General features: G+C 40.9%; 1 protein-coding gene across 1 annotated transcript; it reads right to left on the minus strand.

Annotated features, from left to right (window-relative positions):
• Positions 1-78: 78 nt before the first annotated feature.
• DLGAP5 (DLG associated protein 5) lies at positions 79-27,999 on the minus strand. Its single transcript, XM_008536772.2, is given in 16 exon segments — positions 79-454; positions 2,388-2,437; positions 4,335-4,554; positions 7,679-7,771; positions 10,334-10,494; positions 11,221-11,306; positions 13,579-13,702; positions 14,096-14,211; positions 15,136-15,407; positions 17,377-17,447; positions 18,221-18,288; positions 18,290-18,404; positions 18,496-18,577; positions 22,408-22,592; positions 27,115-27,350; positions 27,856-27,999. Coding segments are annotated over 15 exon segments (2,019 nt in total). The 5' UTR covers position 27,350; positions 27,856-27,999; the 3' UTR covers positions 79-313.
• Between the last annotated feature and the right edge of the window lies 1 nt (position 28,000).

Here is a 28,000-nt window from a genome sequence, read left to right on the forward strand (position 1 = left end):
ACCGAAGCAGAGCACGAGAACTTAACCACTGCGCCACTGGGCCAGCCCCTAGGCTTAAACATTTTAAACAAGAGAGGCTAGGCACAGTGCATTTTTTATTCTGCATAAAGTACAAAATATCCCCACTTCCCTTGAGAAACAGTATCATATCTAAAACACACTTTGGTGAACAATGAATATTAAGACATTACATGACATTATATAAGTGAATTAAATAGAATTGAACACAAATCCATATTCTTTAACTTTTCAATATTTGAAGAATACACTACAGCATGGAGGATATGAAGAGAAATGTTTTGCTTTTTCTAATTCATAGCTCTTCTGGTTGATTTCCACTAGGAGGCGTGCGAGGTGAAAAGGCAATTAAGTCCCCACCAAAGGAAGCGTGTCTGGCGTGCTCCTGTCGTCTCCTCTCCACCTGCGTGAAGGGTTCGCTGCACCCCAGGCGTGGCTAGAGAACAAAGTCAGAGAAGTCACTAAAGTAACGCTCGAGTTTCACCAACTTAGTCTGCAACATTGCAAGCTAATAGTGGATTAATAACATAAATAACATTTTGTACATAATAAAATTATTAACATAATGATTATGCTACTTTCCAGCAGATATAATTTTAAAACTATAGCTTTTTTCATTGAAAAGGCGATTAGCATGTAAATGGACTCAGCAGCACATGCAGGATGAATAAAACTGAGGCCACATCTTAAGCCTCTTCTGTGGAGTCCACAAATCCTAACCCACAGAGCCGCACTCAATACGCCGTTTACTAGTGGGATCCTGTGGGATCCTTTCCTCTGTTCCCCCTCAAGCCCTGGTTCAGGCTCAAATGATGCCATGGAGCAAGTCATAATGTGGGTGTGAAATGGACCGGGGGACCAACAAGAATATATCAAAAAATCAAAATTTTAATATATACAGAAGTAGAAAAGAATTCACAGGGAGAGTAAATTATTAGGTACTAAAATTTATCAGCAAGATAATGTATAGATAACTGTGAAGTACTTGTAATCATATTACTAATATATGAAAAACAGAATACTATGATTCATTAGCTTCAGGATTTACTTATAAGATCATATATTATCAGAACCTATCATTCTGAGTTCAGATCTAGGAACAAGAAGAAGTCAGGTTTCTGTAAATGGGCCTTATGCTGAAATGCCTGACCCTCTGGTCTCAGCCCGCGATTAAAAGCAGCTGGAACCAAGAAGGACCAGAGTGTGGGTCACAGTAACACACTTCCTTCTGCCCCGGAGACACCCAGCCACCCAGAAGCTTGAACACCAAGAAGGCATCTTTGAGAGCCAATGAAAGCCAAGATAACAGAGGTCCTGAAGGAGCTGGTGGCTTCAGGAAGCCAAGCATTGGCCAGGCTTCATGAGGTTAACAACAGCTGCTGCTGTTTGATCCTATACTTGCCGTAATGAATTGTTTATATCCGGAAATCAAAGATCAGCAAACCAAGGCCATTCCCTGAGCCATTTTAGCAATTGCCCTGGAAAATTTCAAGGTAAGGCTGTACACTGGAGTTGTCAGCCGGGCTACACATTAAAATCACCTGGCGAAGGTCTACCCCAGGTCGCTGAGCTAGAACCATGCGGAAGGGCAGAAAACCAGGGCAGCAAACCCGCAGTGGGCAAGAGAGCACTGCTGCATCGTGCCCGTGCCAGCGGCCCTGAACACGAGGCAGATGCTCTGGTGGAGACGGGCCCAGGGTGGGAAATGGAGCCCTGAACTTACGACATGCTTTAGGAACACAACATTCATATCACTCTCCTCATAAGACATTAAACGTGTGCATCTGTGCCTGGACATGAGGCAACACGGGAGTGATGAGAGCGTCTACAGGAAGCCCGCCCAGAGGGCTAATGCTGGAGCTGGAGTTAGAGGCAAGAGGTCACCAAAAGTAAAGGCTGGGGGCTTCCGAATAAAATAAAACATAAATAGAGTAATCTAAGCAAATTAGAACGAAAACAGCCAATGACAAATGAAGCTAGGCTAGACATCGTGTCCCCAAGCGCATGCTTCAGATGGACGGAAACCTTGCCTTACACTTTCCTGCATCACTTAGAAACACCTGCATAACCCAGGCCACGTTAGATATTCAAGTACTCAACCAACTCGTCACAGCACATTTGACATATAAGTCACATAAGGAAATACATCTTCAGAGTGTAATACTAAAACATACTATATTTTAAAGTATGTAAACATGAAATTTTGTTCCCATTTTGATAAAAATGAATAACAAATAGATTTCAGAGTAAAAAAACAATAACAAGATGCAAATTTTAAGCTGTACTTCAATTAAAAGCTGAGTAACATTCACTTTACAAAACAAATCTAGAATATAAAGAAACTTTTCAGATTAAGTTGGGAAACTTACTGAATCAAGAAGATGGCATTCAGTCATGAGATTTTTATTATCAAATACTGCTGAAAAAAAAAGAATAATTTTTAATTTTTTAAAGAATATTCTCTGGGGCCGCCCAGTGGTTGGGTTTGTGCGCTCCGCTTAGGCAGCCCAGGGTTTCACCAGTTCAGATCCTGGGTGCGGACATGGCACCGCTCATCAGGCCACGCTGAGGCGGCGTCCCACATGGCACAGCTGGAAGGACCTACAACTAGAATATGCAACTATGTACTGGGGGTCTTTGGGGAGAAGAAGGAAAAATAAAAAATTAAAAAAAAAAAAAAAAGAGGAATATTCTTACAGCCAAGGGTTGTTAGAAATGGACAAAGCTTTGAAAGATACGAAAACTTCCATATTTCAAATGCTAGGACAAAAATGTAGGTCATCTTATGGTACAACTTTTTTTTTCTTGAGGAAGATCAGTGCTGAGCTAACATCTGCTGCCAATCCTCCTCTTTTTGCTGAGGAAGCCTGGCCCTGAGCTAACATCCATGCCCATCTTCCTCTACTTTATATGTGGGATGCCTGCTACAGCATGGCTTGACAAGCGGTGCGTAGGTCTGCACCCAGGACTTGAACTGGCAAACCCTGGGCCGCCGAAGCAGAACATGCGAACTTAACTGCTGCACCACCAGATGGCCCCCATAACATTTTTTAAACGTAGTTAAATGTCTTAGTAAAAGTTTCATCCTTAATTTCAGTATAAAGAGTCTCCTACAAACAAATCTCATGCTTGTAATATTAAAGGTACCGAAAAGATGCTCAATGAGGAACACAGCTGGAGAACATGAAATGTCTGGCCAAGGTGATGTTTATTTTGCCTTAGGCCCCAGCCAGAAGAGCACCCCAGAGCAGCAGAAGAGAGGCAGCAAAACTATCACGCACCCCATTATAACAAAAACACAAGAGCCCTTTCCTAACACATGACAATCGCAACAAAGTAGGTAGGAGGAGTCATTAGGGAAGAAAAATTGGTCATTTTGAAGAAAGGTTTGAGGATGTCCTTTTCAACGGAGGAGAACTAAAAAAACTTCAGGGAATTTCTCTAATTCTGAGTCTTCACAAACAATGAAGGATCCCAAATAGTTAGGTCTAATGTAAAATGCTACTTATATCCAACATGGATTAGTATCTGCTGTTGATTTTTTTTTTTTTTTTTTTTGGTGAGGAAGATTGCCACTGAGCCAACCTCTGTGGCAATCGTCCTCCATTTGGTATATGGGATGCTGCTATAGCATGGCTTGATGAACAGTGTGTAGGTCTGTGCCCAGGATTCAAACTGGCAAACCCTGGGCCACCGAAGCATAGTGCACAAGCCCGGCCACTATGCCACCAGGAAGGCCCAGCCCCTGTTGTTGATTTTTAATAGGTCTTACTTCATCTGGGGTCTACCTTAGCTGGTTTCATTGGAATATTTTGAAATTAGCACATTTACTGTGTTTCAAGAATATCTGGGCAAAAGTTTTGATACAAATGAAAATAAAACCAAACCCACCTTCCATAAGCGTCATTTTTAAGCACAGCCAGAGAAGTGTGATGTTTTGGTGCCTAAGCTTCCTTTGCTGCTGAAATTCTCATCCAGCCTGGCACCAACCTGAAGAAAATCACCTCACTCCTCATGCTCATAATCTCCCTTCCCTCTTGGGACCTGTGACCTTCCTCCCAGGACCGTGGGGTTAGGGGCTAATAACGGAAGTGAAGTCACTTAGCAAACACAGAAATGCAACTCCAGGAGATATGTCACTTCAGGTAATCTAATCCCATCCATCAAACGAAATCTGCAAGTGTTTGGGGGTGAGGATGTGGTCTATTTTCCGGAAACAACAGACAGCTTATATCGCTTCCTGTGAAAACTTTTTCACCTCCTGTACAAGCTCCCATCCAACCCAAATACTTAGTAGTCTCAGCAGAAAAACTAACCTGAGAACGATTTAACGGGACTTTCAATTCTAAAAAATCCAGCGTCAAACACTATTTGATCAACTTCCTTCGGCACCGCAGAGCCCGCGGCCCCAGCCTGCTCTCCCCGCTGCATCCTCTCTCTCACCGCCTTCTTCACAGCAGCAAGGCGACTTCTGGCTGCAATTCTCCCAGCATCGTCCTGTTTTGGTTTACTTGCTAAACCCGAAACAACTTTTTTCTATAAAGAGAAATTATGACATTTACTAAAGCAACTCATTATCATTTTACAAGAAAAGTAAATAAAGCATACCTAAAATATTTCACACATTCGTCCCATACTTATCAAGTTCCTAGTATGTGCTAAACATGCTGGGGTCAAAGGTAAAGGACAAAGTTCATGCCCTCAGGGAGTTCGTGCTTCACAGTGAAGAGTTAGGCAGATAAAGATAAATGGCATGCTGGAGAGAAATCAGAGGGCTGTAAGAGCATACGGGAATAACACCCAAACATCCTTCAGAGGCACCAAGAAAGGCTTACAGGAAGCAGCACCCAAGCTGAAATCACAGCTAGCCAGGCTAAGAGACGGGGTGAGGGAAGGGCCCCGAGAGAGAACAGCATGTGTACTAAACCAGAAGTGAAGGAAAGCCTAAAGCAAGAGAGGAGCCCCAGCTGGATCATAACGTCGCTGGCACGTAAGGAGCCGCATTACACAGAGGACAAAGGAGCAGCGACTCCTGATGAGTGTTCATCAGGAGATTAACATCATTGGACCTGTGTTTTAGAAAGGTCACTCTGGCTACAGCCTGGAGAAGGGACTGGAGGGTTACAGCCAATTAGGCAGGACACTACTGCAATGGTCCTGGGAAAAGACGAAGGTGGTTAAACTGAGGAAAAAGTGGGAAAAGCGAAGAGCTATTTAAGAGGTAGAGTGGAGAGGACTTAGCATACTGGATGTGTGGGGTGGAGATGGAGAAATAGAGAAAGCAAAGAAACAAAGGAGATGCCCAGGCTTCTATCTTGGACACCTGGTGGGATGGTAATGCCATTCTGAGACAGGGGCACACCAGGGTGTGTGGAGATGGCTTCAGTTGGGGATATATTGATTTTAAGGTATACTGAGTCAGGATATACAGACCTAGAGCTTAGCAAAAAGTGTGGTTTGAAATACAGATTTGGGAATCTTCACAGGGTAGGTAAGATTGCACAGGAAGAATACGGAAGGAGAGAGGAGAGTTGAGGTAGGAAGTCTGAACATCACAAAAAATTGAAGGGATAAATAGAAAACAGAAACTTGCAAATAAGACTAAAGAATAGGCACAGAGGGGCTAGCCCTGTGGCTGAGTGGTTAAGTTAGTGCGCTCTGCTTTGGTGGCCTGGGGTTCACTGATTTGGACCCTGGGTGCATGCCTACACACCGCTCATCAAGCCATGCTGAGGCAACATCCCACATAGAACTACAATGACTTTCAACTAGGATATACAACTAGGATATACAACAGCCCCAAAGCTGGGGCTTTGGGAGAAAAAAAATAGGAAAAAAAATTGGCAACAGATGTTAGCTCGGGCCAATCTTCTTCAACAAAAAGAAAGAAAGAAAGAAAAAAAAGAATGGGCACAGAGGTAGGAGGAAAATCAGCAGGAAGTAATTTCATGAAAGAGCAAGTAGACTGTGTTTAATGCTGCAGAGGGGTTAGATTTTATAATTCTTAAGTGCCTAATAATTCCAGCAACAGGTGGATCAATAACCTTGGTGACAACTGTTCTAGGGGTATAGAGAGGGGTGAGGCTGAACTGCAGTGAGCTGGAGAGGTAACTGGGAATCAAAATAGTAAAGACAGTCTAGACAACTTCCTCAGGAGGCTTGGCCGGGGTTGGGGAGAAAGACAGCAACGGGGCACAGATAACTGGAGGGGCAAGCAGACATCACAGGGTTAGCTGTTATTGAATGTAAACAAAGACAAGACCCTTCAACATGTCTACAAACTCATGGAAAAGCGAGAACAAGGCTAACTGATGGAATGAGAGGTCAATGAATAAGAGGTCTGAGGGAATGGTTTCAAAGTACAGATAAAAGATTAGTTTGATTTTACTTGTTCAGTAATCTTAACAGTGGCCTATAAAATAAGGTAGGAGAGAGACACCTGGTGGTAAGGGGCAGAATTACAAGGTTCCAATAGAACCCTATAGTGACACAGCCATATCAGTGTCACTGATGGTGTTCTGTTCCCAGGACTAAGCACTCCATAAGAAATGCCCACAGGAGGTCCAAATGTTCAAGCATCCTTCCTGTTTAATAGACTTGAAATTCATTCAGTCAATCTCGTGACTGTCCTCAGGGCCTTTGTCATTAGTAAGAGATTACTAATGTCTTTCTAAGACATTACTTCATTAGTAAAATAAGGAGACTTCATTAGTAAAATAATCCTACAATAATCTTTTAATACTCTAACATCTTAAACTCCTAAGATAGGATTCAAAACAGAGTTTTTCTTTGGATTACACAGCATAATAAAGTACCAGATTAGAAACTTCATTTTACAACCACACACATTTCTCTAAAATCTAAAGAAAAAGTGGCAGTGCTCCAAGGTGGTTTGAGAAGTAGCAATCTGAACTAAAAACTTGGAGTTAAAATATTTCTAGGAAAAAAACTGCTACAAATAGATAAGAATGGAATCTATCATGTCAACAAAGCCAATTTTACAGAGAAAATAGGAAATTTTACATGATAAAATTTGGGAAGAAGAGAGAGATTCTAAGAGTCATTGTTCCCCTTTTCTCCTTAAAAAGTTCTTTCACTTTGAAATATATCACACACAAGAGTATATGAAGCAGAGAGACGGCACAGCCCGTGGGTTAAGAACATGGGTTCTGGAGTGAGAAATCCAGCTCCACCTTGGGCACATGGTCGAGTCTTCCTGGGCCTCAGATTCCCCACCCAGGATAACGGCACCCACCTCACAGGGCTGTTGTGAGGATTAACTGAGTCAATGTGTGTGAGGGCCTGGGAAGCATATTTGGCACATACTAAGCATTATATAAATTATGTACCACTGCTATTATTACTACAAAACAATGTATAGGTACAGTTTAAAGAATAAAACACACAGGTACATACCACTATTTAGCAACTCAGAAGCTCTCAGGGGGACCAAATCCAATCTCAGCCCCCACCTGCCCCCCAGAAATGACCATCCTGAATTTTGTGTTGACCTTTCCTTACTCTTTCTTCAAAGACAATCAGGACATTATAAGTAATAGAAGACACATTTTGTGAAATGATGAAAAATCTGAAGCCAAATGTTTCTAAAGCTTAAATTCATTAAAGTAAAACAGTCTATATTAGAAATCCACAAATTTACCTGAAAGACTTTTTTGCTTGTATTATTATTGTTTTGCCATTCACACTCCTCCAGTTTGGTCAGATTGTTGAATTTTTGGTTTACATCCCGTACCTATTAATAAGTAAAGCACAAGTTTATCAGATTAATGCTAACCAAATTAAATTTACAAACTGATGAACTGAAGCTTCAAAAAATTTGAAAAAGACTTGGACTGGTGACATAAAATTAGACTAAATCATTCTCAATTTAGTATTCAAATAAAAAATTCTTATGGTAAAATTGTTCACTGTTATTTTTGGTGTTATAAACCTCAAAAATCTACATAAAGAATGCCATATGTGAATAACTCTCCTAAATTATTTTGATGACTAAAATGGTAGGAGAGATATCCTAAACTGTACAATGTGAACACAATCTCTCTCCCTATTTTTGTTTTTGTTTTTTTACAGTTTATGTATCCCTTCTCCTACTGAGGAGCATATTCGTTGCTTCCAAGTCTTGGCAATTATGAATAAAGCTGCTATTAACATCTGTGCACACATTTTTGTATGGACACAGGTTTTCAACTCATTTGGGTAAACACCAAGGAGCGAGATTGCAGGATCGTATGGTTAACACTGTTTAGTTTTGTAAGAAACTGCCAAACTGTCTTCCAAAGTGGCTGCTCCATTTTGCACCCCCACCAGCGATGAATGAGCGCTCCTGTTGCTCCACATCCTCACCAGCATCCGGTGCTGTCAGCGGTTTGGATCTTTGCCATTCTAATAAGTGTGTACTGGTGTCTGATTGTAGTTTTAACTGGCAATTCCCCAAGGGCATATGATGTTGAGCATCTTATCTTTTCATACACTTACTTGCCATCCATCTGTCTTCTTTGATAAAGTGTCTCTCTGTTCAGGTCTTTTGCCCATTTTTTAATCAGGTTGTTTGTTGTATTATTGTTGAGTTTTAAGAGTTCTTTGTATATTTTAGAAAACAGCCCTTTATCAGATAGGTCTTTTGCAAAATTTTCCCCCAGTCTGTAGCTTGCCTTCTCTTTCTCTTGACACAATCTCATTTTATTTTTATTTTTATTTTTTTGGCAAGGAGATCGGCCCTGAGCTAACATAAGTTACCAATCCTCTTCTTTTTTTGCTTGAGGAAGACTGGCCCTGAGCTAACATTTGTGCCAGTCTTCCCCTATTTTGTATGTGGGTCACCGCCACAGCATGGCTTGATGAGTGGTGTAGGTCCATGCCTGGGATTGGAACCCACAAACCCTGGGCCAATGAAGTGGAATGTGCCATGTTTAACCACTATACCACTGGGCTGACCCTGACACAATCTCATTTTAAAGGACTCAAATAGGGGCTGGCCCCGTGGCCGAGTGGTTAAGTTTGTGCGCTCTGCTGCAGGCGGCCCAGTGTTTTGTTGGTTCGAATCCTGGGTGCGGACATGGCACTGCTCATCAAACCACGCTGAGGCAGCATCCCACATGCCACAACTAGAAGGACCCACAACGAAGAATATACAACTATGTACTGGGGGGCTTTGGGGAGAAAAAGGAAAAAAATACAAAAAAAAAAATCTTAAAAAATAAAAAAATAAAGGACTCAAATAATATACATACTAGCAGGATGGGAATGTGTGATCCCCATCCTTCTGGTATTTCCAATCTCCTCAAAGTGGTAACCACTGTCAACAGTTGGGTAAATATACTTTGAGTCTCCTTACTATGCATTTACACACGTAGGTCCTCTCAATCTTGCTCTCTCAAAGAAATTTAAATGACCAACTGATTTTCAACAAAAGTGCCAATGCAATTCAATGAAGAAAAGATAGTCTTTTCAACAAACAGTACTGGGAAAAGTGGATATCCACAAGAAAAAATATGAATTTAGACTCTTTCCCACGCCACACACAAAAATGAACTCCGGAGCCAGCCCTGATAACCTAGTGGTCAAAGTTCGGTATGCTCTGCTTCAGCAGCCCAGGTTCGGTTCCCGGTTGTGGAACCACATCACTTGTCTGGCAGTAGCTATGCTGTGGCAGCTCACACAGAAGAACTAGTAGGACTTACAACTAGAATACACAACTATGTAGTGGGGCTTTGGGGAGAAAAAAAAAAGAGAGGAAGATTGGCAACAGATTCGCTCAGGGCAAATCTTTCCTAGAAAAAAAAAAAAATTAATCACAACTTAATTTTTTAAAAAACTGAACTCCAAATGTTCACAGACCTAAGTGAAAGAGATAAAACTTTTAAAAGAAAACATAAGATAAAATCTTTGTGACCTATGGTTAGGCAAAAAGAGTTCTTGGAAATAATGCCAAAATCACAACATAAAAAAATTGATAAACTGAACTTCATCAAAATTAAAAACATCTGCATTTCAAAAGATACCATTAAGAAAATTAAAGAACAAGCCACAAACTGGGAGGAAATATTTGCAAATATTTCTGATAAAGGACTTGTATCCAGAATATACAAAGAACACTTACAACTCGATAATAAAAAGACAAACCCAATTAAAAAATGGGCAACAAGATTTGAACAGATATTTCACCGAAGAAGACACATGAATGTCTAACAAGCACATGAAAAGATGCTGATCATCATTACTCATTAGGGAATGCAAATCACTTCCAAAAACATGAGACTCGAAAGTTAATCCATTCCAAATCCTGGCCACATACCTGAAGGCTAACCATGTCCCAAAAGCCATCCAGGTCTGCACAGGTGGTATCCTTTTCGCCTCGTTTATATTCACAATCGTCCACCAGTTCTTCAAACTGTTTGAACCTTTCTTTCATCAGGAGTCTTGTTTGACCAACTGCGAGGCGAATAAGATCTTTGGCTAAAGGAAACATGAGACTTTTAAAAGTTAGAGAACAGAACGGGACCCTGATCGCAAGTCAGCCAGCTGATAGGACGGCCTCACCCCAAATATCCTGGGGCTTCCACAATCAAACTCTTACCTTAAAGCAAAACAAAAAAACATCTACTACAAAACTTTGTCATACAAATACTGAGCATTGACTGTCTGCTTCTGTTCCCGCTAAAACGTAGCAACATTCATTCTCATATATGTTGCTACATAGTAAACAGCATTCTGCTCACCTTGAGTTTTATAAGAATTCAACCTCAAACAGCTCACTGTACATCAGCATCTAAGGACTTCACACAGACACAAATGATTTTTTCAGCTTCCCCAAATAAGATTAAGGAACTTTTCAGAAAATCTGTTCCATATTTATTTAGGTAATTTTCATTCAGAAAATATTTTTGCATAATTAAACAATACTAGATATGGATGTCACTCAAAAAGTCATAAAAAAATCTAATAGGCAAGCGTTTAACTCTCAGGAATGATAGTTAATATTCTAATTACTTACATCTTTTAAGCCATGTACCATTTTAGCACAGAGATATTAGCAAACATATGTTGAGATACGAAAAATTCTTGCTATTTTGAATAACAAAACTATAAAGTTGGACAACACTAGATTTTTATGTTTCAGATAAATGTAAACATATTAAAATAAACAAAGGTAAGACATAAAAGATATAAATGTTCCCTCACCTTCATCTGGAACGTCCAATTCAAGCTTCCTTTCCCACTCAAGGCAGTGTGAGGTTAGTTTTTCAGTTTCTGACTGGAGAATCTTTCTAAAATTACGACATATGTTTCAATTTTACAAATGTTTCTCATACTAATAGCTAAATATTAGCAATATGACATTTATACAATAGTAATTTTCCAGAGTTGATGCTTCATTATTTTACGAGCTGTGATATACTAAAATTCATAAATACAAGTTGATAGCCTATATATGTCCATCCTTCTACACCTAAAACTTATGTGGACGATTAACGCCAAGAGCCACTTTTCAGCTAATATTTCTAGTTCTTTCTGTTCTTATTTTTCAGAGGCTGAAGAGAAAGAACCAGACATGCCTGAGTTCCATTTTTAGTTCTGGTATTGCCCATGGAACTAAGACCAACCCAACTGCCAAGAGTAAGTTGAAGCTAAACTCTGTAAGTCTGGAATTACAGTGTTAGGGCCTCACAGATTCTAATTAGTAGGCTTTGCTTGTCCCAGGGCAGTGGTTCTCAACACGGGTCAATTTTGCCCCCCAGGTGACATCTGGCAATGTCTAGAGTATCTTTTTTTCTTTTTTTTTTTGAGGAAGATTAGCCCTGAGCTAACCGCCACCAATCCTCCTCTTTTTGCTGAGGAAGATTGGCCCTGAGCTAACGTCCGTGCCCATCTTCCTCTACTTTATATATGGGATGCCTACCACAGCATGGCGTGCCAAGCAGTGCCATGTCTGCACCTGGGATCCGAACCGGCGAACCTCGGGCCGCCAAAGTGGAATGTGCACACTTAACCGCTGTGCCACTGGGCCAGCCCCAAGAGCATCTTTGATTGTCACAAACCCGAGGAGTGCTACTGGCCTGGGATGTTACAAAATATCCTGCAATGCAGAGGACGGCCCCACAACAAGAATTATCCAATCTGAAGTGTCAGTAGTGCCAGTTGAGAAACCCAGGCCCAAGGTAAATTTAAAGTTTCTTTATAAAAAGTATCTTAGCAGGAGAAACTGAGGACAGTCTTTGTTTCTCAGCAGAAAAATTTAGCTGTTTATATCTAAGGGCATAACAGAGAACAACTTAATTAATGAAAAAGGAGACCTGGCTTAGATCCAACGTTATTTAGTTGGGTAAATTGATTATTATTTCAACGTCTCAGTTGTAAATTGCTTATTATTTCAACGTCTCAGGCCAACAACACAGTGGAGTAGCTCATCTCTAAAATCCATTGCAATCATAAAACCTTATGTTCTAAAAACAGTTGAAGTGGCTCTCAATCATATAAAAAGATACTCATTCATAATACAACAAATGAGTACTAAAACTATAACAAGATAATATCGCCTCCATTTGATTGGCAAAGCTCAAAAAAATTGTTAGTACTGCATTGGAAAAGGTGTGAGAATTTTCTTGCTACATTCACTGCAGAACATAGTATGTAATCATTTCCCGTGTGATATGGAGCATTGGGGCCTTTCTCCAGATGCAGTCCTCTGATCTGTGACCAAGCCATTCAGGTGACATGGCATTTAGGTTCCCAAACAGGATGTTAATTTTCAGTCTTCATAGTTGGAGGAACATAATCCTATCTCATGATTTAGTGGGCCAAGGAGCCTCCAACCATCTCCCTCTATCCTTCTTTTATAAAATAAACATTAACTTAGTTTTTTTGCTTGAAAAAAAAAGGTATGAGAAAATAGGAACTCCCATACTTTACTGGAGGGAATGTAAATTGGGGTCTTTATATATTTGCACAGGAGAGGATTGAAAAGCATCCAAGCTTGTTCTTTGCAGGCTTGACAGTAATACTACTACACTGAACTCAATGGAAACAACCAGCAACAGGGGCCTATTAAGTAAATCGTGGTGTATCCATACAATTGGATACCATATGGCCATTAAAACACACACAAAACAGCATGAGAGAGTTCTTAAAGGACTAAAATGGAATCTCTTACAAACGAAAACAGAACAGTATGCTACTGTTTACATAAAAAAAGAAAAACATATGTTTATCTACATATACGTTATCTATCTCTGGAAGTATTCACAAGAAATGAATAACACTTGCCTCTGTGGAAGGTTTGAACTGTGGGTTTGGGAGCAGAGTTGGGAAAAAGACTTCTCACTTGTACCTTTTTTTACATTCTAAATTAGGAACCACATGAATATACTATACTAGCCATTGAAAAACAAATTTTAATTTAAAAGTTAAATAAAAAATCACCCAAAGTCAGTTTCCTCCTAATTCATCTATGTCTTATATTAAGGTTAAAATAGTTTGATCTTGGCTTTAACTGTCTGGACATTAATACCCAATGCTTACACTGGGAACACACGCACAGACCTGAAATACAGCACATGTCGTGGCTGAGATGTCTGATCCTCATTTATTTCAAGTGATGGGACTTCTTTTATTGGAAGGCCATGTAAATTTTCAGTAGTAGTTTCATTTTTATTTAAGACACGATCTATAGATTAAAGAAAACATTACATATACATTTCAAAGCAGCAACTCCTAAAATGACATCCCCCACAAGACAAATTTCTTAAATCCTTCAATTTTCTCAACATTGAAATTTAAAATTTCATTTCTGCCTCAATGATTTCATTCATCAGATCTCCTTCTAAAGCGTCTCCAATGTTCTTCATCTCTTCAAATTTACATTTCGGTCCCCCTCTCAGTCTGCAGTCCTCATTCCAGCTCTGTCATCAGATAGCCCTCCCCATGCTTTTCCATCTCCGCTGACCCTGAGATCACACCCTGAGCTACATGGTGAGCCATATGGTGAAAAGGGCTCTGAACAATCTCTGATAAATCATAACCCAGAGAAGCGAGTGAAAAGTTCATGAAAACGCCACACCTGTGCTCCCGACTGCCAGGGAACTCAAAGGACGGCGCCATCCATCGCACTCTTGATGTGCTGAAGGTTTACATTTCTGTGCCAAAGTTTCTTTTGTTGCTTCTGGAGCCTTATCACTAAACAAGAGCAAAAATACACTTCACGAAACATGAACCCCATATAGCTCATTGAAGGATTTCAAAATTATGTTGTTTTTTAAAAACATGGGATAAAATAGAAATATGTTTCTGTTTTTTAAAATGTGCCTAATCTGGAGGGAAAACCGTAAACACCTCCAGCGGGAAGGCCCATCTTTACTCCCTGCGATGAGATCCACAGATGCAAAGACCTCTCAACCGGACATATGCACTTAGGAGTCTCGGATGTGGCTGAGCAGTTCTTAGTCAATCTGCCACCAGCCAGTCTTTGGAAAGCAACCTTGCCATTTCTTTTCTTTTTTTTTTTTGAGGAAGATTAGCCCTGAGCTAACTACTGCCAATCCTCCTCCTTTTGCTGAGGAAGACTGGCCCTGAGCTAACATCCATGCCCATCTTCCTCTACTTTGTAAGTGGGACGCCTACCACAGCATGGCTTTTGCCAAGCGGTGCCATGTCCGCACCAGCAAACCCCAGGCCACCAAGAAGTGGAATGTGTGCACTTAACCGCTGCGCCACCGGGCTGGCCCCTAGAGATAGTTTTTATAAAGTAATACTTGGTAAAAAAACCACAAATAAACAAAAAAATCCAAACCATGTGTGAGCTACAGTATAGCAATTTCTTCTTTCTAAAAATTTAATTCTAAGTCTTATAATAAAGTCACTTATTAAAAGCAAAAAAAAAGCAAATTGAATCATGAAAATAATAGCAATGCACAGAAAATATCAAATCTGTCAAATACATTATGGTAGCCTTCTGAAGAACTTTTTGGAAAGGTCAAATTTTCATGATTTATAATGAACATAGTTTACTAAGTAAATAACTTACAAAGCACAGGACAAATCTAAGAAAGGCATTCGTTATCCATCTCAGCAAGGAATTCATTAATAACATCTCATTCTTACACTTCCGTGTTTAAAGAGCTGCAGCTGTAAGTGGGCGTCCAGGCAGCGGTGCTTGTGGGAGTCCTAGGTGTTATCTCGTAGCTCTTCAGACCATCTGGAGGCCGAAATACGAAATCTACTGGTGCGAAGGATGGCCTCCCTTTCACTGCTGCAGGATTCGTCTTAGGTAACTTTTCCATTTTTGATAAGACTCCATCTGGATCCATTCCATTTGTCACAATGGTTTGTGACTCCAAAGTATTTTCTTCACTGTCAACTTTGAAAGAAACGACCTGGATGCGAATAAACAGAATAGAGTGAGAATCTCTCTTCTGGGGATATATTCGACCAATTTTTTAGGCCCGAAAATGTCAAGTTAAGAGACATGTCCCATGCACATAATTTAAGAGACAAAAACAAATACAATTAAATGTATACATGGAGTCAGAAGACCAGCTACATAAACCATTGCTATGGTCCAGAAAGAGAGAGAACCTTATTTAAAAAAACTAAATAATAGGTTTTAGGTATTACAACAAATTAAAAAAAAATAGAAAATTGAGGTGGAAAAATTTACTCACTTAACAAATACCTATCTTTTTACTTAAATTATGTTGATAAGTACAGTGGTTTGAGAATCAGAAATCCAATGTTTATTGGATGACTAGTATTGTCAAGGACTAAATCCTTTTTTTAAATAACCTTGGATTTTTATGAATAACTTTATCAAATGAGCAAAAATATTTTTCAACATGACATAGTAAGATTAACCATAAAAAAATGTGAAGCAGGAGAAAACAAAAAATGTGAAGCACGGCCCACCCGCTGGCATAGTGATTAAGTTTGCATGCTCCACTTTGGGATCGCCGGGTTCACAGGTTCAAATCCCAGGCGTGGACCAACACATCGCTTGTCAAGCCACGCTGTAGTGGCATCCAATGCAAAATAAAGGAAGACTGGCACAGACGTCAGCTCAGGGACAATCTTCCTCAAGCAAAAAGAGAAATATTGGCAACACATGTTAGCTCAGGGCCAATCTACCTAACCAAAAAAAGAAAATAAAAAATGTGACGCATATTTTCTTTCCCAAGTCAATTTGTTATTTGGTATTTTTTTTACTGTAATATAATTGGCATACAACATTATATTAGTTTCAGGTATACAACATAATGATTCAATATTTGTATATCGTGCAATGATCACCACTGTAAGTCTAGTTAACATCCATCACCATGCACAGTTACAAATTTTTTTTCTTGTGATCAGAACTTTTAAGATCTACTCTCTTAGCAACAAATATACAATATTATTAACTGTAGTCACCATGCAGTACATTACATTCTCTAGTTACTTATTTTGTAAATGGAAGTTTGTACCTTGTGACCACCTTCGCCCATTTAACCCACCCATTTAAACATAATTTTTAGAGGTTTCTACGTTTCTGAGTTTTAATGAGATATGAATTGAAAGCAGAGTATTTCTCCCTGGACGAGAGTTTAAGGGTGACACTGTCCCTGAGGCCTGTGTGGTTGCAAAGGTAGACACTAGCGATGATCCTTAAGGAGAAAACCAATCTCGAGGGAGGAGCTGTGAGGCCCAGCTGTTTGCCTGTGAAGATCACCCTGTACTGCCTTCCTTGGAGGATCTATGTCTGATTTTTAGTAAGAATCTAGCCAGGTTTCTTACACTTTGGCATAACTTTTTTTTTAAGGCTAAGGAATTGTAGCATGGATTATAAATCAAGGGATTGGAGCCTCGAAATGGTGGCTCTTTTTGAAGACTCTACCAGGCACTACGCTAGATGCTATTAGAAACGTCAGGTGATTTAATTCTTAACACGACTCTATGTAGATATTACATGTTACAGTTGGGAGAACAAACACATAATTTCCCCAAGATTACATAGCCAATTGGAAGCAAGACAATATGCAAATCAGGGCTAGCTGAATCCAGAGTTGATGTATTTCACCCACTGCACCCCATCTCCTAGTTGATTCTCACATGAAGGTTTCCGTCAGCTGTGTTTTTATTTTCTCTCTTCTGTTAACCAAACTACACATTCTCTACCTATGAGGTTTTGAAGATGAGACACCTCACAAACCATAACAGTAAACCCTCTTGATGCTTCCCTGTGCTTCAAGAGGTTTTCACACACGTGGAGGTTAACCTCTTGAAGCAGTTCTGTCAGCTTAATTTCAGCTTCATGAAAATCGCAATGAGATTTTCAAAGCATCTAGAAATAAAACGATGTTTATACTCTACCTTGCCAGGTTTTCTTTCTATCTTTTTGGCAGGCCTTCCTTGATTGGGTACTTTTCTTTCTGTTTCATTATCTAAAATAAAAATGAATAAGAGATCCATTTTGACTAGATAGAAAATACCACATTAAAAGTACTAGGTAATTTGGGAAAGGAAAAAAGGCAACAATAGGAATGTATGTCTTAAAGGATTTTATGATTAAAAGTGACATTCTAAAATAGGATAAACACAGATGAAATTTCTTGCCAAAGTATAGGCTGTTTTCAAATCAAAAGGTGTTAATGTATTTTACCTTTTGCCTCTGAATATCAAATATGTACTTACTGTAGAAAATTAGGAGAAGAAAAGCACAAAAACAACAATCCAAAAAAATCACCCACGATTACATTACTCAGAGATCATCACTGCTGACACTTCAGGGTGTGCTTTTCCAGTTTTCTCCTATGTTCACATATTCACATACATATTTTAGAATTGTGATCATACTGTTCAGAATTTGACCTGTTTTCTTTGCCCATTTAATATATCCTGAACCTCATGAAGTGTCTTTCACAGGATCGTTCTTAAACGGTACACTGTATTCCACCAAACGAACGGGCTGTAATTTACTGGGGCCATTAATCTTCACTTTGAAGCGCTGCCTACACCGATGCAGATACTTCACCACTTGAGCGCCCACTGTGTGCTAAGTGGATGGTGGGGCACTGAACCTGTCTTCGGGACCTGGAATCTCCCGTTTCCTCCTCGCCTACTCAAACAAGTACACGATGACTTTAAAAACTGAACACGAAAAACCTCAGGGACCAGAACATTCTACTTCAGCCACTGATGAAGGAACAGTTCTCACCACGCGCAGCTCGCGTGGCCGGCGCGGCGGAGGCTGCACGGGCAGAGGCTGCACGGACGGAGGCTGCACGGGCGGGGCGCAGGGGCGGAGGCTGCACCGGCGGCGCCTGCTCCCGCGGTCTGCTTCGCTCTTTGAGTCATCGATCGAGTGGTTCTCGTGCACGTGGGCATTGCAGGCTGCCCTGCTGTGGGAACAATCAAATTAAATGCTTTCGGTAATTACTAAAGCATTGTTGTGGCAACATCAGAGCTTATAATAATTGCTAATACTCCTACCTGTTTTCTCATTGGCCACTTTCTTTTCAGAAGTTTGTCTTTGACCAGATCGGGTTGCTCGAACATCACTCCCATTACCAATCTATTTAAAAGATTAAGTGCTACGTGATTTAATTGCTTAAAGAATCAAACTACCACATTTTTAATCTGCATTTTGACGCCTCATCTGAAATCTGACTATTGTAAATGATCCAGCAAAAAATCCACCACCCCAAATAAAATGATGAAAAAAGTTTTCCATGATATAAATTTCCTTACAAGCTTTTTTACAATCCTAGAATTTGGAAAACGCTAATAGCCTACGTTATTAAAAACAGCTAACTATAATCTTCCGAGAGTCCTTAAACATACCAGCATGTTTTCACTTCAAAACTTTTGAATTTTGCCTGGAAAAGTCTTCTCCTGGACAGAAAACACTTCCCACAGTTCACTCTCCCACTTCCTTGAAGACTTCATTCAAAACGCCACCCTCTCAGCGAGGCCCCATCAGACGTCCACCCTGCACCAGCTTCAGTACTCCCCATCTGCCTTCTCTCTTTTTTTTATTTCCCCCATAATACTTATGACCATCGCATACTATTTATTTTTCTTTTTATTGCTTATCTCACATGTAAGCTCCATGAAAACAGGGAATTTTGCTTTATTCATTACTATATCCTAGAGCCTAGAGGAACATGGTAGTGACTCAAAATTTATTGAATACATGAAACGGAGCCTTCTCACCTGATACAGAGACATATTATTTCCCTCCTTGCCCGATTCACTTTATTTTAGTAATCGTCCTATTAACTTTGTCCATAATGGTGTTCTGAAGACCCATAAGTTTATCACCCCACCCTACGTGCTTTATATCCCTATCTGCATTTTATAGTGACACGGATGCACAATAGAGCCCAGTAAACAAACAAAGAGAGTGACACACAGAGTTGGCATAGATCTCATATGGGATGTTTGGCGATGAAAATTTTAAGTGAGTTTTTCCTTAGCATCTAGCTAAAACTGCTCCATGTTACCATACCAATAACAGGGATTTTGGTACTGTTACCTCTAGTTAGATAATCACTATGCTTGAAGTTGATATTAGATTTAGAATGAATTTACTTACTCTGAGAAAAAAGTACAATTTGTCTTTTTAGTAACGATTATCTACTAACTATCAACTATACCCTAGTCAGCTCCGTTTGGGCTTTGGCCTTTGACCTTGTAATCTATACAAGATGGAACAATCTTAAAACAGTCAAAAGAAGATAAAGTTTAAAAAAAAAAATTAGGGGCCGGCCCCGTGGCCGAGTGGTTAAGTTCACGTGCTCTGCTTCGGTGGCCCAGGGTTTCGCCAGCTCGAATCCTGGGTGTGGACATGGCACCACCATCAAGCCATGCTGAGGCGGCATCCCACATGCCACAACTAGAAGGACCCACAACTAAAAATACACAACTATGTACCAGGGGGCTTTGGGGAGAAAAAGGAAAAATAAAATCTTAAAAAAAAAAAATTAACTGGCAAAATTTACTTCCATGTCTCATTATGAAATAAAGTTTCCATTTCAAAGTTAAATTTTACCCTTAATCATTCAACCCTTAATCATTTATGGCAAAAAGATACTTGCTAACTTAAATTACTATTTTTTCTGGTTCTGGCTTGATTTAAATTATGCTTAAGGGGCCAGCCCCGTGGCGCAGTGGTTAAGTTTGTATGTTCTGCTTTGGCGGCCCAGGGTTCACTGGTTCGGATCTGGGTGCAGACATGGCACCGCTTGGCAAGCCATGCTATGGTAGGCATCCCACATATAAAGTAGAGGAAGATGGGCACGGATGTTAGCTCAGGGCCAGTCTTCCTCAGCAAAAAGAGGGGGCATGGCATCAGATGTTAGCTCAGGGCTAATCTTCCTCAAAAAAAAAAAAAATTATGCTTAAAAGCTTCAAAACTTACTCATATTTCTCAGTGAGGAGAAAGAAGAAATTTCACACTATATTTTCCAGGCATGAGAATCCTTGATAATATGATTAACTGGAAATATTTGGAAGGGGTCGATGAAGAGACTAGATTATTAGGATCACTTCTTTCCTGTTTATGAAAAGATACTGCACAGCTTACTTTCCTAGCTTTGACAGTTTGCCTTCAAATCCAATGATTATGCAGTTGTCCTCTGTCAATAAGAAAATGGAGACCTGATCACAAAGCATGGAAGAAATCCAGCGAGAAGGACTGATTAAAAGTGATAAGATATTTATCAACTCTAAAATTCCTGAAGAAGGACAATCAGACTTCTCCTCTAGATTAGGAGCCATTTGCTTCTCCAAATCTCAGGGAAGATCTTGTGCTGAAGAAACGAGGCACCAAGTGAACAATATTCAGTGATGGCTATTGTCTAAGTAGAATAAAAAATGGCTATTGGTGAATCTTATTATTTAACACAACGATGTGTGTCTTTTCCCCCTACATATAACACTTTGTAAATCGCTGTTTACAGTTTAGACCAATGACTGGTGCCTTACATACTCTTGAGAAGCCAGATTAAGTTCAGCCCCTTCCAAGAGGTCTTCTCTGATGTTCCTCCAAACAGAAACAATCTCGCCCTCGTCTAACACATACACGCCATATTTTTCTGTATCTTTCCACCTTGAGCTACATTCTACTAATTTTGGTCACTTCCACGTTATCCTAAGTCACACACAGAGTAATCAAAGGTCTGTCAAATAAATCAATGAGATTCCTGAACCAAAGAAAAACAGGCAATATCTTGAGCTTTTACGTTGTTTAATTCTTATTTAAATCAGGAATGAATACACAGCCAAAAAGAGACTATCTTGAAAAGAGCAAATCACCAGTGACTACCTAATTTACAAATCCAGCTGCCTGTGTTCACACTTCATCCCTCTTGACTCATGGATCATTCTCTTCTTTAGATCACCCCTCCTCCAGCTTCTGTCCTGTTTTAGCTCTCCTGCCACTCTGACCTATCACTGGTACCTGACTTCTGCCCACCTGAAGGTGCTCTCTAGACATCACTCTTTCACAATGTATGTGTCTTTACTGGAGTGGTCTCATTTAGCCCTACAGCTGAAACCCCCATCCATACTCCCAACATCATACCCTAAATTCACATCTCAGCATGGATCTCCATCCTGATTTTCAAATTTTTATTCCCAACTGCCTCTTATCCAGATGGCCCAAATGAGCTTAAACAAAAGAAGAAAAAGCATTATTAATACGCACCCACTTAGGCATGTTCCTTTTCCTGCCTTCCACACCTCTTTCAGCAGCAGCACAATTTATATGGTTGCTCAAACTAATTTGTCTTCAGAATCATCTTATCTCCGACTCCTCAATTTCCTTCACCCCTCGCCATCTGCTTGGTCCCCGTCAATTTCTCTCCTGAGATGTCTCACACCTATTTCTTCCTTTAAGCCCACTGCCCCAGTCCCCTTATCTTGTCTCACCTACTCTAGCACGACAGTCTCACTACAGTCTTCCTACCTATAAGTTCTTCCCCTTCCAGACTACGATCTTCCAGGCCAGGGTAATCTTCCCGAATTATTCATCTGATCACGGTACAAGCTCGTGTATAAGCCTCTCTTGACTCTCCGCATCCGACAGGATGGACGCCAGATCCTTCGCACGGCCGTCACCGTCCAGCCCGGCTCTAACTGCTTTGCTGGTTTTATCCCGTGTCAACCTACCTATGGCTGCACCGAGAGACCTGATCTCCATCTTCTGAACTATTAGGATGTCATTCCCGGCTCCTGCCAACTAGCTAAGTGAATAAAGGGCTACAGGGAAAGGGTTATTTTAGTCATTCAAACTCTCAAAGAATCACTTCTGGGCCTTTTGGCTAAGATCAAGTGTAATCTCTTTAAGAAAACTCCTGTTAGGAACTATTGCTGTATATCAAGTTAGGATACTAAATTTACCTTTTTTGGGTGGTATTCTGTTCTTGCTGAAAGAAAACAAGGCTTATCAGGTCTATAAAGACCCACTTTAAATACTCCTTGCTGAGCTTTCTCTCTCTGCTCTTTCAATTTTTTAAGTTGCTTTTCCTCCTGGTATTTCTGGAGCATTTGTCTTCGTTGATCACTTAGAACAGATTTCACTGACCCTAAGCAGGGGGAAAAAACAGTATATAAAACATTTCAGATAAAAAGTTATCCAAATGTCTAAAATACCATTGTCTAACTTCAACTGCTGCTAAGAAATGCTTTCAGTAACTTCTTAAGAATTCCTTAGCACTCTAACCACAAGTCATTTCAATCCTATTCTTTTAAAATTTCTCTTCCTTTTGCCTTCTCTTGTTCACATATTTATTAACTGCTTGCCATGTAGTAGGCATGCCTTACTTCACTTTTAAATTAACTAACTTCTATGATCACCCACCTCCAAGCTGACCTCCAACAATTCTCACCTCCTGGTAATCACGCCCTTGTGTTGTCCCCTCCACATGGAATGGGGCTGAGATGTGTCACCAAGAAAAGTGTGGGAATGATGGAGTGTGGCGTCCAAGACTGGGTCATTAAAGACAGTGTAGCTTGGCCCTGCTCTCTCTCGGATCACTTGTGCTGGGGAAGTCAGTGGCCATGTGGAGCCTTAAGGAGACTCAAGCAGCCCTATGGAGACGCCACATGACGAAGAACTAAGGCCTCCTGCCAAAAGCCAGCATTGACTTGCCAGTCATGAGAGTGAGTCATCTTGGAAACGGCTCCTCCAGCCTCAGTCAAGCTTCAGAGGCATCCCTGAACCATTTGGCCCCACCAGGACCTACCCTCTGCTGACCTACATTCATCTTTTTACTGTCTCTCACCTCCCTCATGTTCTCAGGTTTCTTCTTATCCAGTTTAGATTCCATGATTCATCATCATCATTACTACTTCAACTTTCTGACTCCTCTCTTAATGTGTTGTACCCTGGCAAAATTCCAACTCCAATTAAAGGCCACTCTCTGCTTCCTTCCCACCTGCAATGCTCAAGTGAATGTGGCTAGAAAAACACACAAGGCATGCTGCCCCATCTCTTCCTCTCTATGACTACAAACCTCAGTTGGACCCTACATTTCCCTATTTCATCACTCTCTCATTCTCCAGGATTATTATTTTACACATTATCCTCTCCTCAAAACCGAAACAGCCCCCTCCCATCTGTGTTCAAAGCTCCCACCTGGGCATCTGGGCCTAAAGACTTTGCCTTTAGATCGGCTGAGGGTGCTCCTACATAAGGCCAACTCCTCCACCTAGCTCCAGACTCTATGCCTTCTCACCTACTCAAGGACATTCTTCCAGCAATTTACCCTATCACTCACCTATTTCTCTCTTTATACTAGGGTCTTGCCACCAGAAAGTTATAAACATGCAGGAATTCCTCCCAACCCACATCCTCATCTAGCCACAAGCCTCATTTCTCTATTCCCACTTAAGGCAAAATTCTCCACCAGAGTTACTCATATCCCTATTTCCGGTTCTCCATTTGTCCCCGCTCACTTTTTATAAAATTATGAAAAATTTCAAATACACACACAAATGGAATATAATGAACTCCCCATATACCTATCACTCAGAGTCAACAATTTTCCACATTTTGCTGCACTTGCTTTTATTCCCCTGAAGTATTTGAAAATAAATTCTACTCACAAAATTTTATCCATAAATATTTCAGTATGCACCTCTAAAAATAAAGGCATTTCCTTTCATAACCACAATACCATACCACACTTAAAAAAATTAGCAGTTGGGCTGGCCCAGTGGCACAGCGGTTAAGTTTGCACATTCTGCTTCGGTGGCCCGGGGTTTGCTGGTTTGAATCCTGGGTGCGGACATGGCACTGTTTGGCACATCATGCTGTGGTGGGCGTCCCACATATAAAGTAGAGGAAGATGGGCACGGATGTTAGCTCAGGGCCAGCCTTCCTCAGCAAAAAGAGGAGGATTGACAACAGTTAGCTCAGGGCTAATCTTCCTCAAAAAAAAAAAAAATTAGCAGTAATTCCGTATTATCATCTACTACGGGGACCAGATTTAGACCTCGTTTGCTTCAGACAGGTCTTTATTTGTTTTAAACCATTAGTTCGTTCAAGTCAGGAATCAAGTGAGATCCATGTATTGTATCTGAGTGTCTTGTAAGTCTCTTCATCTGAAACAGATCCTCTGCCTCACCCTTTTTTCCAGGCCATCATCTTGTTGACAAAAGCTATTCAGTTGTCCTACAGAATCTCCTGCACTCTACATTTGCCTGTTTCCTTTCTCATGCTTTGTACTCATTCCTCTAGCCCTCATATTTTCTATAAATTGAAAATACCTAAGGGTTTGATTAGACTCAAGCTCAACTTTTGGGGCAAGAAGATGTCCTAGGTGGTGCTGCCATTCTCTCTGGAACCCATTCCAATCTGCCTTTCACACCCTGAACTTGGCTCCACCAAAAGTATTCATTAAGATCACCAGCGACCCCCACAGTGAAGGCCAAATTCTCACTTCTAACGTGACTTGACCTAACAGGCAGCACTGGCATAATCAGTCTGTCCTCCATGATATGCTTGTTTCACTTGGTTTCTAAGACACCACACTCTGCCGGTTGTCCTCTTACTTTACATTGCACCTCAGTTCTTTGCTAGTTTCCCCTCATGTCCTCACCCTCTAAATGTTAGAGTGCTCACCCCTCTTCTCTCCTTTTTCCATAGCAAAACTCTGGGTAATCACATGTGGTTTTATAGCTTCAAACACCATGTATAAGGTGACAACCCCAGAATTTACATCTCCAGCTCGGATGTCTCCCATGAATCCATCTTGTATATCCAACTGCCTTTGCAACACCTCTTCTTATATGTCTAATAGGCACCTCAAATTTAACGCATCCAAAACTGAACTCTTAATTTTACTGCCCCCCAAAAAACTGTTCCTCTGTCTTTTACAATTTAGTAAATGGCCACTCCATTTTTTTAGTTGCTCAGGCCCAAACCCTTAGACCCATCCTGACTTTTCTTTATCAACCCACATCCACTCCATTAGGAAATCCTATTGGTTCAAACTTCAAAATAAATCCAGAATGCAACCACCCAGGGTTGCCGTTCCCACTGTGATCAACCATGAGCTAAATTATTGCAATTATCTCCTAGCTGGTCTCCCAGAGGCCATGCTTGTCACCCTACAATCCATAAGTGATGCTTTAAAACATAAATCAGATTATAAACACACGAATCCAATAATGGCTTCTCATTTCACTCAGAGTAAAAGCTCGTCTCCCTGTAAAGAAGGCCCTCGGGGCTCTACGGGCACTGTCCCCATTGTTCGTTCTTCTCTAGCCACGCTCACCTACTTGCTTCTCTGGAACATGCCAGGCCTACTGCCACCTCTAGACCTTCGCAAATGCAAAATAAAGGATATTTTAACAGCATACTGACAGAGTTAGACTTTCCTTCGAGAGATTTTGGTCAAGGAACGGAGTATTTGAGAGGGCTAGAGTAGAACCAAGGAGCTGACGTAGGCGGCAATGTCAACTCCTGCAAAAAATGTCTAGCTCTTCCTTTAAAAGTCACCCTATATCATTCTATGGCCCAGTTTTCATTTCCTCCCAACTCCTAAGAGATGTTATTCTTTACTTTCTCCCCTTCACTACCAACCCATTTCCTTTGACCTTCAAACATGCACTGATCATGTCATCTCAAAAACAAAAACAACCCCACAACACTTCTGTCCAATTCTTCTCTCTCACTTTCCTTTAGAATCACAAAAGTGATAAATCTGGAAGAAATATTTTAGACCAACCCTCTCTTTTACAGAATCAATTAAGCTTGAATATGTTGAATGTGTTGTAAATGCTGCATATTTCACTGGTCCTGGAAAATGACAAAATTGAAGCAGTGAACATTTAAACAACTTGACATCTCATTTCTCTACAAAACTTCTATTTTAATGTCCCTTATCCATTTATCTTGTCAACACTCATCTTATTCACACTCCAGAAGTGAGAACTTTAGTATTCCTATCCGGCAATATAGATAATACAGTGTTATGATACTCCATAGGTGAATGGCTTTAGCCTAGCTAGGAAACTTCACAGCCTTTACCTCAAATAGAGAGCAATTAGTTGTAGAAAACACCAAGTTATTTAGAATAGTATTTCAAATTCTTCTGGGTAATGTTTCTTTTTTGTTTTTTTGGTGAGGAAGTTTGGCCCTGAGCTAACGTCTGTGCCATTTTCCTCTATTTTGTTTGTGGGATGTTGCCACAACATGGCTTGATGAGCGGTGTGTAGGTCTGTGCCCAGGATCCAAGCCCATGAACCTGGGGCTGGCCCCTGGTCAAGGTTTCTTAACCCCAGGTCTTAAACCAACTTTTATTCCCTCTTCAAAGCACTTAATGGGGTTGGCCTGGTGGCACAGCGGTTAAGTGCACACATTCCACTTCGGCGGCCTGGGGTTCGCTGGTTCGGATCCTGGGTGCGCACATGGCACTGCTTGGCAAGCCATGCTGTGGTAGGTGTCCCACATATAAAGTAGAGGAAGATGGGCACGGATATTAGCTCAGGGCCAGTCTTCCTCAGCAAAAAAGAGGGAGACTGGCAGCAGATGTTAGCTCAGGGCTAATCTTCCTCAAAAAAAAAAAAAAGCATTTAAAATCACAACAGCTCTTTACTTACTTGGCTTGACACTCATCTCTTCTGGAATAAGCTCTTGAGACGTGTCCTCTAATTCAAGATTTCTACGTTCCAAGGTTGGAATGTTGACATCTTTCAAACCAAAGCGTCTATTTTGTTCATATTCCTTATGTCTGTTTGCTTTCTGAGACAGAGATTTCCTATGAACAATTTTAGTTCTAATCATATCAACACTTAAATCCTTTCTCAGTCGACTGGCAAAATGTGATGAAGCCATCCTGTCAGGGAAAAGAAAGATAGACCAACTTATATAGATTTTCATATTATTTTAAAAATTAAGATTCTGGTTCACCCCCTGTCCCACCTCAGACCATTCTGAAATAAAAAATTTTAAGTACAAAATGGAAAAAACATGTGACACTGAAAGTCTAGAATGGCTTAGTGTTGCTTGCCTAGAGGTTCCCAACCAGGGCGGTTTTAGTTGTCGCCGGCTCTGGGAGCAGCTACTGGAAGTGAATGTGGGGGCCAAGGATGCTAAGCAGCGTCCCGCCCCAGAGGCCAGTCACGGCCCGGTGGTGAAACGCTGACTGCTACACAGATCATGGCAACACCTAGTTACTCTTCTGGAGGACGGAGCCACGGCTGCGGGAAGGACAGGTAACTGGTCCTAGAGGAGCCTCCCCTGAGCGGCGTCCAGCTCGCCGCTGCCCACCTCAGACCCTTCCAGACCTTCTAGAAGGAGGCGAGCCAGCGCCCTCCCTCCAGCTCCCAGCACCCACCTACCTGAGGCAGCCTGTAGCGTGAAACCTCAGACAAACCAAAAGGAAAGAAACGCTCGGGGTCTGGAGGGCCGCCCACAGCCGAGCCCCGGCCGAATTCAAACTTCCCGCACCCAGCCTCTGATTGGACTGCTGCGGAGCAACACCTC

The sequence above is a fragment of the Equus przewalskii genome, chromosome 25 (genome assembly GCF_037783145.1).
Source record: "Equus przewalskii isolate Varuska chromosome 25, EquPr2, whole genome shotgun sequence".
Classification (NCBI taxonomy): Eukaryota; Metazoa; Chordata; class Mammalia; order Perissodactyla; family Equidae; genus Equus; species Equus przewalskii.